General features: G+C 45.0%; 1 protein-coding gene across 2 annotated transcripts in view; it reads left to right on the top strand.

Annotated features, from left to right (window-relative positions):
- TMEM184B (transmembrane protein 184B) overlaps positions 1 to 12,055 on the top strand; it is a 30,191-nt gene that overhangs the window by 14,372 nt on the left and 3,764 nt on the right. Inside the window, exons 3-9 of one of the 2 annotated variants that reach the window (XM_058023250.1) lie at positions 656 to 821; positions 4,064 to 4,154; positions 4,684 to 4,759; positions 7,881 to 7,972; positions 8,258 to 8,427; positions 10,392 to 10,586; positions 11,462 to 11,485. In XM_058023250.1, coding sequence (XP_057879233.1) covers positions 656 to 821; positions 4,064 to 4,154; positions 4,684 to 4,759; positions 7,881 to 7,972; positions 8,258 to 8,427; positions 10,392 to 10,586; positions 11,462 to 11,485 — 814 coding nt within the window. The remainder of the gene's footprint in view (positions 1 to 655; positions 822 to 4,063; positions 4,155 to 4,683; positions 4,760 to 7,880; positions 7,973 to 8,257; positions 8,428 to 10,391; positions 10,587 to 11,461; positions 11,486 to 12,055) is intronic. The other variant, XM_058023251.1, reaches the window with a different exon arrangement.

Below are 12,055 nucleotides of genomic sequence, written 5' to 3'. Positions count from 1 at the left end.
TAGAGGGATTGGCGTGTGTGCAGTCAGACAGAGCAAACTGTGTGGTTCCTTTGAGCACACTGCATAAGCTCAGTGCTCCCTTGATGGCTGACCCTTTGTGGCTGTGCTGTCACCCATGTGCAGGGTAACACCTTTTGAGCAGATGGGCTGTGGCTTATCAGCTTTGGGATATGCTGTAAAGGGCTCTCTTAGGTTGTTTCAGGTGAAAGTCTCAAAAGCATCCAAAACAGCCAAAAGAGAGAGTGTTCACAAGTGTGTTTTTCAGAGAAAAGCAGCCTGCAGTGTGATGAATCTTAGATAATTAAAAGAGGATAGCAGGAATGTAGAGCTAATGACTGGAAAAAAGGTTTGAACAAAAAGAATATGGGCAAGGTTATGTAAAAATAACCCAATTCCTTTTAAGAAACTAGATTAGAAATGCCTCCATTTTCTTTTCCCTCTCCTTCCCCCTGTCTGCAAACTAAGGGTTGCTATATCAATGCCATACGATAACAGGGATTGATCTTTTCTTTTATGTTCATCACCTTGAGGCTGCTGGAGGCAATCGAGAGGTGATTTAGTGAGTTTGTTTTTCCTGGCCCAGTTGGCTCTCCAGTTCTGCTTTCTCCTCTGTGCTCCATGTACCCTGATCCCGCTCTCCCCTGTCCATCTCCAGATCTACATGCACCTGCGCTGCTACAGCTGCCCAAACGAGCAGCGCTACATCGTTCGCATCCTCTTCATCGTGCCCATTTATGCCTTTGACTCCTGGCTCAGCCTCCTCTTCTTCACCAATGACCAGTACTATGTTTACTTCGGCACAGTGCGGGACTGCTATGAAGGTAAGGAGGGCTCACACAGAAAATGGGGGGGTGGGAAGTCTCTGGTCTGGGAGAACTTTATTTCTGGTTGAAAACAGCATTTCAGGAGAGAGCATTGCTGTCACCTACTGAATGGTGTGCTTAACTGGATGACCGTGGCTTGCTTAGTGACTGAAAATCATAGAATGGTAGGATGGTTTGTCTCAGGGTGCACCTTTGAAGATCATCTAGTGCAGCACCCTTGCCGTGGTCTGGGACAACTTTCACTTGATCAGGTTGCTCAAAGCCCTGTGCAACTTGATCCTCTCCCTCGCTGGTCTCTGGTCATGAGCCTTCCCTCCAGGGTTCTGTAGAGACTGTTTATGGTTTTCTGGGGTCCTTTGCTTCAGGAAGGTAAAAGCTTTTGGTGAAGCCAAAACAGCTGATGGTATCTGGGTGTTAGAAAGTGACATATTGCTTAGCTCCTGCCTCTTTTAACAGCACTTAGCAGCCAGATACTGCTTTGTCCTGTGTTCCTGGTGCAGCTTGTTAGCAGTGTATTCTTCTGGTCCCATCCTGGGGCCACTTGTGTGCTTGCACAGGGTAGCACAGTGGCCATGTGCTGGGGCTGGTAAAGTGTAAAGTGCTTTGGAGTCCTGTAGAAGAGAGGGTGCCGTGTTCAGGATGAGCACCTGCTTGGTTTTGGTTATCTGCTGCAGTGATGTAATACCACTAGCACTGTATGTGAGGGAAATGGTTACTTTCCTGTAAATGCTATTGTAACTTCCCTCCTGGTCTCATCCTGTAAGAAGCCTCTACCCACTCAGCAGAAGATACTGCACTCTAGCAGTGACTTTTTGAGGACAATTTCTCACCATACCCTCATTAAATCCTAAATCATTGGTGCAGTTGTTTTGGTGAGATCTGCAATGCAGAGAGTTGCCCCTGGCCACGTGAACAAGTTAAAGCTGAAGAGACCAGCAGGCCTTCCTTCATGTGCACAACAATGCTGTGGGTGCAGCAGCAGATGGCAAATGCACACACATGATGCAAGAAAGCATCTTTGTTTGGGGTCTGGGTTTTTTCTTTCCCCGCCCTGTGTGTATGAGTCCAGCAGGAAGCCTGCTGCTCTCCTAGCAACAGCCACTGTCCCTCTGCCTCTCTTGCCCTGGGAGTTTGCAAGCATTTGAACATCTGCTCAGGAGGCTGCCGGTGCTCCAGGGTTCACCTCGGCAGGTTGGCCTGTATGAGAAAACTACAAGTGGAGGTGAAGACACCTTTGGAAAGCAGGTTCTCTCCCTCACTTTTTCTGAGGATTGCTTCAAAACAGCCTTTTTGTGTCTTGCCACCCCCCTTCTTTATATTTTAGAAAGGTTTTACATTGCAAAGTGGGCTATTAGAGAATGGAGGAAGAAGACCCTACTAGTACATTTTGAAAGCTGTCTTAAGCCATTTCTGGACTGTATTTTGTGGTGTGTGTTAGGAGGAGCCTGTTCTGGTTTTACTCTTTCATGTCACTGCTTCTTCAGAAACACTGATACAAATAGGGTTTGTTTTGGGTTTTTTTTATGTTGATATCATGAATACCATCTGATGGATGTGGATGGGAAAGGGAGAATAGTTCTTTGCTGGTGTGATGACCCTTGCTAGTTAGCACTTTTTTTGGGAATGAAGGGGCAGATATTTCTCCCTCTCTTTTTGTTTTGTTTTCTTCCTCTGATGTCATCTTTTCCCTAGTGCTTGGGGAATGGGCAGCTGGTATTGTAATGACCAAATCAGAGGGCAGGGGTCACTGGAGGACAATAGGAAAAGCTTAGCTTTTCTTCCTCTGGGTGCTGGGTGCTGTCAGCTAAGTTGCAGGAAAATTGAAGGCAAAAGGGGTTACCACAGTTATTTAAATAATTTTTCCGTGGTTGGTGTTTTCTGTCCTAATTAAAGCTTTGGCAAAATTATTACTGTGTGAATTTTGTTCAATAATAAGGATTACAGATAGAATAACAATATCCCAATTACATACATAGAAGCATGTGTACCACTGGCTTTTATGTGCCATAGCAGTCTTGCCAGCTAGACACATCTACAAGCCATAAGTAAATGTTTTGAGACTGTAAGTGTTTTGGGGACCATGGAGTATCTCTTCGCCAGGGCATAGTTTAGATGCTTATAGAAGAATTTGTCTGACTTTGGAAGATCATTCATGTGGAAAAATTGATCTCAGGTCTAATAACTGGCTGGTCGGGGAGATCAGCTTCTCAGTGTTGTACATTATTAAGTTTCTGTTCTTATTTTAAAGTTCCTTGAGACTGCTGTTTGTATCCCAGTTATTTGGGGCAAAAATCAGGATTTGTGTGTTGTCATTCCAGGGAGTGTCCAGATACAGGTGACCAGAGAATATAATGTTGCAAGGAGGGTCGTCTGGTCTGTCATTTTGCCCCAGGGCTGTCTGTGTCAAATGCAGAAGTACAGTCCTTGCCCTAAAAAATCTGACAACTTCGAGGGTCCAACAGTAATTACAACAAGTCAAGAGAGTGGCAGACAGAGTGTATACAGGCTCACTTCATGCACATTTAAGTGAGTTTGGATCCCATGAAAAGGAGATACATCTGTAGTTCTGGGGAACTGAAATGGGGCAGAGTGTTAGTGGTCAGTCTGTTTGTCATCTGTAACAGGTTTCTGGGGAAGGCAGAAAAGAGGTGGTCTAAGGAGAATTTTATTCAGCACACAAGAAATTTTATCTTTTTGAGAAAATGAAGAACAGAGCCTGTTTTGCAAAAGTCCCCACAAGACACAGAAACAGAGTTTTGCTGATTGTTATAAACTCTTTGTTTCTCCAACTCTTATGTCTATAGCCTGGTTACCTGGCAGAGACAAACTGTGTTCATCAGCAAACAGGTTAAATACAGGAGATAGCATGTGGCTGATGGATCAGAGATACCTTTTCCAAATTATTTAGTACCAGTGTAATGTCCTGGAATAATGCACAGGAATCCTGTGAAGAATGGCATCTTACAGATGCCAAATAAAACAGAGGCTGACCACAGTTTTAAATGGTTCTGTGACCCTTTTGGCATGAGTCATGGAACTGGCCTGGGACCTTGCCCAAACTCCCATAGTCTTGTGAGTGCTGAGGTAGGATGATAAATGCAGTGAAAATCTGGAATGCTTTGAAGAGAAAGGTGCTGCATAAGCAGTCCCTGCTAATGTTTGGTCTCTTGCCTGTGCTTTTGGTCCTTGCACCTGTTTTGAAGTTGGTTGTCATTTTACTGTGATTGATGTCTTTGCAGCCTTTGTAATATACAACTTTCTCAGCCTCTGCTATGAGTATTTGGGAGGGGAGAGCTCCATCATGTCTGAGATCAGAGGGAAACCAATTGAGTGAGTATTTATTGTGCTTACAGCATGACGCTGTCCTCCTTCTGCGCCCATCTACTATTTCTCTATCCTCTCCTGAAAAACTGTGTCAGGTGGCAAATGTCTGCTGGAACTGGGCAGCGTGGATGATGATGATTTACCTTGCTCTGAGACAGATCAGGCTGATCACATTCTCTTAGGCAAGCTGGACTGATTCACAATTTTTCTGGACACCTGCCTGTCCTTTGTTTATTTTCTTACTCCCTTCTCTTCCTTTAAATCTTTTCTGTCTTCAGTTGATTGTGTGTGTCTCCTCTAGGATCTATATTTCTCCCCATTCTGTTCAGTGACAGGAAAAAAAAAATGCAGTGTATAGTCAGGATGTTGTTTTAGACACGTCTCTAGAAGAGAGTATGGCCATAACTGCAGTCATTGTTGGAGAAAGCACCAGTCCTGCAACTTGGCTGCAGGGGGTGGATAAAGAGGGTAGGAATCTTGCCCTCTTGCCCAAATCTTGCTTGTGAACTCTGTCATCTTGTGTTGTTTCTTTCAGGTCCAGCTGTGTGTACGGGACTTGCTGCCTATGGGGAAAGACATACTCAATTGGATTCCTGAGATTCTGCAAACAGGTATGGGCTGGGACATTCTGCAGAAATTAAGGCTGTGGGGGTGGCAATGGTGCCTTTTGCTGCTGAATTTGTGAGATCTTTGATCGGGGCTCTAATTGCATTTTGAGAGGCCTGAAGACTGCTGAAAAGAGGAGATGTTGCAGGGTTGGTTTGGTGTTAAGAATTATTTAAATATGTTAAGAATGATTTTAACATTTTCTACTCAACCCCACATCAGGAAGGCCTTAGTTTAAGACACAAGTTATCTCCTGGAACTTATGTTAATCCTAGGAGGAAACTCTCTTAATTTCTGGATTACAGAGGTCCCAGCTCCAAGAAATTGATGTCTGTGTTGTGTCGCAGACACCCCACAGTTGTGTAACAGCCTCCTGAATTCCCAGTGCTGCTGTTGTGGTTTGGAGCTGAGGAGGGGTGGAGGTTGAGCATGACACATTGGTTTGTAGGAGGAACCAAGTATTGCTCACCATGTGTGTCTGTCTGTGCTGAACTGGGTATGTGGAGGGCAGGTCAGTGGGGGAGGCCCAAACCTCTATACAGCCCTTGTCTGCTTATTGCAGGTCAGTCACCTCTGGCTGACATGAAACAGCAGGTGAATTTCAAGGCTTTGCTCACCTGCTGAAATGAACACAGTAGGAGGCAGTGTGAAGCAGGTCTGGTTCTTTGAAAGGGCTCAGGTCATTGTAATTTCAGTCAGCAGGTCTAGATAGCTGCCCTGGCTTCTCCTGAACAACATGGCCCATCTTCTGTGTTTTAGCAATATGCAGGAACATCAAAAGTACAGTGCAGCCTCATGGTCTGCACAAGTGGCCATTTTCAAAGGACTGCAGCTTTTGCTTATGTGCTCTATTTGTCCCTGCCCCATGTTTTGTCCTTACAGCTTTTCTGTTTTCTTGCTTCTTCATTTCTTTTCTAGTCTGAACCCAGTATGTTCCTTCAGCTGTTTCTCACGTGTTTCATCTGGACACCCTTTGCTTGATTCACTGCATTACCTGTTCTTATTGCTCCTAATGTTAATTTTTACCTTTTAAATATATTGTAAGCAGATGAAGCACCCATGAAAGTGAATGAATGCTGGTGAAATAATTTCCCTTTGACTTCTTGCTTCTCATGTCCCACAGCCTCTTGCAGTCACTACCTGGGTTGCACATGTCTGTGTTTGGAAAGTTTGTTCGCAACAGTGAAGACTAGAAGCACACCTTGGGGTGTGGGGAAGGTGTGGTTTTTCTGCTGGCCTCCCCAAATCCCAGCTCTTTTGGTAACTCTGTCTTTGGTAGATACTTTGCTTTCCTTTTGCTGGTATCTGGCAGCAATTTTTCTACTCATGCCTGCCCTTTGCTAACTGCTAAGTCTGCTGTGGAGGCTGTGAGGGAGGTGTATTGAAAAGAGATGCTTAAATACTTCCATCCTTCTTGGCTTGAACTTAAATATTGTCTTGGTGAGAAATTATTGATGCCAAGGTTCACTTTCTGGTACTTCTAGACTTTCAGGATTTGTGGGGAAGACCTTTCAAGGTAGATTCCTAGGAAGGCTGGTATGAAAGGGCAGCCGAACAAATGTCAGTGCTGACCCCTGCAGCATCCACCATGGTGATGATCTGGAAGAGAAATGTGCTGAAAGGAACACCTTACCCTTTTTAGCCCTGTTCTCAGTATCTCCAGCACTTCTTTTGCCTCCCATCACTACCTGCCCATTTTCTGCTCTTTCTGGTCCCTTTCATCCTGAAGGAATCTGTGTGTTATAAATATTTTTTCTTACCACCTTCACACTGTCCCGTCTCAGTTTTTCTCAGGCAGGTGCCTGTTGTGGGTCAGTCAGTCTGCCTGTGTTGCCTGTGGACCTCCAGCTGTGAGGTGGTGTGCTGGTGTCTGTGGTGTGAAATACAAAAAGCTTGTTTCTTTAAAGATGTCTTGATCAAGATTCTTTGCTGGGCCTCTGTCTGGTGACCCTCACACATGGGTCACACACCATCCATGTGCTTCCCATATGCTGTAGCTTCTTCTAGGGAAGCAGCTAAAAATAGTACGTGGTGATTTGGATTGCAGGGAAATGGTTAAAATGTCCCCAGATCAGAAGGAGAGGAAGCTCAGAGGATGGAGTTGTTTACCAATTAACTTGACCTTTTCCAGTTCACATATTTAAAGTGACTCACTAACTGGCATGTGCTGGGGTTTTTAATCTCCTTGAAGTCTTATGACCACTAACAAATTGCATCGTATCCAAAGCAATTATTACTGTTTGGTTTTACCTTCTTTCCATACATAGCCCTCCCCACATGCACACAGGTCAGCACCTACCCAGGCTCTTGTAGCCTCCTTCAGGGAGACACAGGTCACATCTCTTCAGGGAGACATTTTTAGGGCCATAAGTCTTTCCTTTTTTTAGGACTTTGAAGTTCAACATCTGCAGAAAGTTGAGGAATGCGGTGGCTTTGAGAGAACACTCAGTCCCAATAGGAGCAGTAGTTTATATGGGCAGAACGGATAGAGCTGGTCCCAAGTGCCATGGAATCTTTGGGGAGATTCAGTAAAGGTCATGTGGATGAGAACAGAATAGCTCTTAACTTGTGTGTGGCAACACACATAGCTGTGTTTACAAAACGCCTGAATATTGTGGCAGTTGTCAAAAGTTCCTCCTCAAATAGCGGGGTTCCCCTCTGATCCAGGGGACTTTCTTGCCTAACTTTGTGACAGCTATGGACTGGAGTTTGCTTTCCTTCCCCAGTATGTTTCTTTTAAACTTACTGTGTCTGTGCCATAGCACAGTGTGAGATTTTTTGCTTTTTGTACTGTTACAGTGCATAAATGTGCTGCAGCACAGCCTGTGAAAAGCAGCCCTGGAAGAGTGGGGCTGACAGCTTCTAGGAACAACTACAGAGAGGTTTTTCTTCCTGTTCTGGACAAGTAGATAGCACATGTACATCTTCTGAAACTCCTTCATCTCCTCTTGGGTGCTGCAGTCCTCAAACACAATCAATTAGCAAGTGGCAGGGTCAGACATCTTGTTGGGGCTGCATTGCGCTGCCTTGCTGAGTGGTCCCAGTGGATACTCCATTTGCGATGCTGTTGGCAGCTTGTCCTCTTGCACCACCTGCCTTCTCATTGCTCCCCTCTCATTCCTGTAGGCTACCCTGCAGTTCTGTGTGGTGAAGCCCCTCATGGCCATCAGCACAGTCATCCTTCAGGCCTTCGGCAAGTACAAGGATGGTGACTTTGAGTAAGTTTATTTATTTAGCATGCAAGATTTGGCCGCCCTTTCTCTGCCTGGCTCTGCTTATTGTCTCTGTGTGTGCTGGGAAAAGATGGGAGTACATAGGTTGACGTGCATGAGAAAAGAAGGCAGAGGTAACCCTCTTTTAGCTTCATGTTTCTTCTCCCTTGGTTTGGGGGTGGAAATGGGACGGAGGCAGGAAGGAAATGGACTCTTGGAACTTTCCATTCACAGTGGCAAGGGGAAAACATGCTGAAGTTTCAGGCATTCATATATATCTTCTCTTTTCAGTGTAACCAGTGGCTACCTCTATGTGACGATCATCTACAACATCTCTGTCAGCCTGGCACTGTATGCCCTCTTCCTTTTCTACTTCGCCACACGTGAGCTGCTCAGTCCCTACAGCCCAGTCCTCAAGTTCTTCATGGTGAAATCTGTCATCTTCCTGTCCTTCTGGCAAGGTGAGCTGTTTTTCCCTTCCCTTGGTAGGCATAAAGAGCTCTCTGCAGGGGCTCAGACACGAGAGTTGATAGAGCAGATGTTGATTAATAGACAAAATGTGTTCTTGTATTCCATTTGGTTTATAGTCATTCATTGCTTTTCTCTGGGAAAGCTGTTTTGCACGGTTTAATTTTTGTTTATATGCTCCTGAATCCTTATTATCCCTGTGTGTGTGCACAAGAACTTGTATTTGGCAAAATCAGCTGATAGGGTGAAGAGTTCTCTGCATTCCTGAAACAATCATAAAGCACAAGCTGCCAACATTTTATCTGCATGCTGACATTTTATTGATTAAAGTGACACATCTAAAAAGTTTTAGTGCTTTTTTTAGTGCTCTAAAAATAAAATTTTAATGGTTTGTCTGTGGTGTATGTGAAGGAGCAGGCTGGTTGGGTGCAGTGTGTACTGCCACAGAGCCACTGCTGGGAGAAGGACACTCAGAATTCATACACATGAAGCAGAGGCACAATCAGAAAGTTGAAATTCCACCTAAGCTTAGTGCTTCTGACTAATTGGCTCTAAGCATTTCCCTGTTCAATGCCCTACTTAGGTTTACTGAGTTGCACTTCAAAGACTAATTGAGTAGGAACTTAGGTGGAATTCAGGCTGTTGGAGTATAGCCCATTCTCCCTGTTTACAGACAAACTAATAAGCTGTCTGGTTTATCATATTAAGGCATCTGGTCACACACTTTGTCTTCTCTGAAATTCTTCAGCCACTAAGCTGTGGACAGGGAGAAACCTCTTTTTTACAGTGGTGTGTCAAAAACACTAATATGCTTAAATGAAAAGTTCTGTTACTTCAGTTTTTGTTCTAGCTAGTGCAAGTGCTGATGTTGAAAAATGTGGAATACATCAAAATTTTCTTAAGAAACTATGTTCTTTGGTGTTTGATCTTTGTATGCTTTCAAGTCTAATCAACAAGAAAAGAGGTTTAATCTGTGGAACAGGAGCTAACAAACAAGCTCCAAGTGATGTCCAGCTGTTAGAAAGACGAATTATTTGACAGTAGAACTGCCTTGTTAAGGTTTAGGGATCAACGTTTTTCAGTGACCTCAGAGGAGGTTAACAAAGCTTGGGAAGAGGGATGTACCACTGATAGTGGACATGAAGAATGCAGAATTTACAAGCCACGAAGACATTTGGCAGAACCCCCAAGGTAAGGAAGAAACTAATAAAGACAGCTCAGCAACTGTGCTGAATCAGCTCCAACAGAGAAAAAGGTAATTCTGGCAGGGGGAGATCATGGCCACTGACCCAGGAAGCCACCAGCTCGAAAGGAGAGACACACTGAGCATGCAGACTAATTAGCATGAGCAGGGAGAGGCCCATTAACCAATAGAAAACAGAATACTAATTAAAAAGAGAATTAGGTAATTTTTAGCCAAGGAACATGAGTGGCTTTGTTTAGTAAAATGTATAAATAGCAAAAAGCTTTGGTAGTCATCATGCTGGCTTTGTGGATTTGCCAGCCAGCACCCCTTTCTGTGCAGAACTAAATAAGTAAATAAGCCAAATACCTTGCCTCTTTGTGTGGATTGGCCTCTTGCACACTGTGTGAAAGAACCTATTTTGGGACAACACTGAGATCACAGGATTGCTTACAGAAATATCTGACTCCTCTTACCCTTTTGGTCTTAATCAAGACCTACAGCAGTTAGTTCCACAGTTTATGTGTCAGGTGAGGATAGAAGAGGATCAGTGTTTGAACATTCTTTGCCTAAATGTATTTGTCTCATTTTTTTCTTCCTTTCTCTGTTGTATAAGTGACCAGAGGTGTGTATTTGTAGCCCACTGTGTTTGTAGCTCCTGTGGTGGGTGGGTTTGTGTCTAGGACATACAGCACAAACAGCTATTTCCATTCTTTGCAGTTACTGTGAGACCATGTTTTCTGCACATTTACATGAACTTGTTACTTTGTTTAGGGATGCTCTTGGCCATCTTGGAAAAGTGTGGTGCCATCCCCAAAATCCACTCTGCTGATGTGTCTGTGGGGGAAGGCACAGTAGCTGCTGGCTATCAAGACTTCATCATTTGTGTGGAGATGTTCTTTGCAGCCATTGCCCTGCGCCACGCCTTCACATACAAGGTGTATGTGGACAAGAGGATTGATGCCCAAGGTAGGAAGCATGCCAGTGCATATGGCTTGTCTCTTTGGTAGTGAGACTGGGTGGAGGCTGGTCCCTCAGGCAGCCAGCACACTGATATGACTCCCAATCTGATAGCTTGGAAAACACCACATCCCCTCCTGTGTGGTGTCTGAACAGATTTATTGTGCAACAGCTCTCCAGGGCAGAAACCTTGACTGAATTGCACTGTTCCCTTTTCAGTTCCCCAGTATGCCACCCACGACAACTTGTTGCAGACCTGAGGGCTGTAAGATGTTGCATTGTTTCGGTAGAATGGGTTTGTCCTTCTTCCTGTCTCCCCAAAGGGGAACTCCATTGCTCCAGATTGTGTAACAGACTGAAGGCAGGAGGGACAGGGCCTACAACAGGCTCTGTTTTGAATCTGGCTTGGGAAGATGAGGCTGTGCTTTGGCAATATGTTTGTCACGGAGGAGGAGGATCTTCCTGTAATGACTTTGTGAGGGCTGGGCTGGTATAAGGAAAATTCTTATTTTGGGGAAAATGGATGTTATCTCTGGGAAAAGGGGGTTTTGTGCCTAGTCTGTGCAGTGTTTTCCAAATAAAGGGCATCCTTCCTTCTGGAGGAGATCTGTGCTGAGGTGCTGGAACACAGCAGCCCTTGGGCAGTGTCTGTGTAGGTGACCCCTCCATCCCAGCCAGCCCCAGAGGTTTTGGAAGAACAGTGGTTGCAGTGGGGGGAGATGAGATCTATGGGTGATGTAAGGGTAAACTACAGGTCAGTCCAGTGGGGAATGTTTCTGCGGTGGGCCTTGTTCAGTTCTTGTTATTTCCTCTTTCTCTGTCTCTGTCCTTCTCTCCTATTCCTTTTATCTCTCCCTTGCTTTGGCCACTGGTCCCTGATGCAGCTGTTCCATCATATGGGCCGTACGGTAGGTACAGCATGCTTTGTGTGTTTGTCTCTGTTGGTTTTTAGCTGGGATGCTGTTCTGTCCTGATTCCCAGCCTGCCTACAACCTGCCCTGCCCCTTGTTCCCCTTTCCTTGCAAGTCTGTGACTCCAGTGCCTCACACAGCTGCTTTAGGGTTGTCTGGATTACAAGTAGTAAAACAGCAGCGTGGGCATTAACGCAGAGTTTTAGAGCATTTGTGTCAGAGCTCTGGGAATTTCTCTCTGAAGAGTTGTGCAGGCTCTCAAAGGAGCTGCTCTCACCCCAGCCTCCCTTCACTTTATAATTGCCACAGATGATCAGCATACTTGGATTCTCTAGGGAGCTCATCCCCAGAACTGAGCAGAGCCAGAAGCCCACACTGGAAATGGAACCTGGAAGCCATGAGACATGGCAGCTCCTAGGAGACACTGCTTCCCTCTGTGCTTAGCACTGGGGTGGTACATTCTCCATCTGCTGCATTCTTCATGGTATCATCAGGACACATGGGGTAGTTCTGCCTCTAGTACTGCCCGTTTCCCTCTTTTCCTTACTTTGTGCTGCTTTTTACTCG

This window comes from Melospiza georgiana, chromosome 4 (assembly GCF_028018845.1).
Source record: "Melospiza georgiana isolate bMelGeo1 chromosome 4, bMelGeo1.pri, whole genome shotgun sequence".
Taxonomy (NCBI): Eukaryota; Metazoa; Chordata; class Aves; order Passeriformes; family Passerellidae; genus Melospiza; species Melospiza georgiana.
The sequence above is the reverse complement of the archived record's forward strand: the minus strand, read 5'-3'. Positions and strand labels throughout refer to the sequence as shown.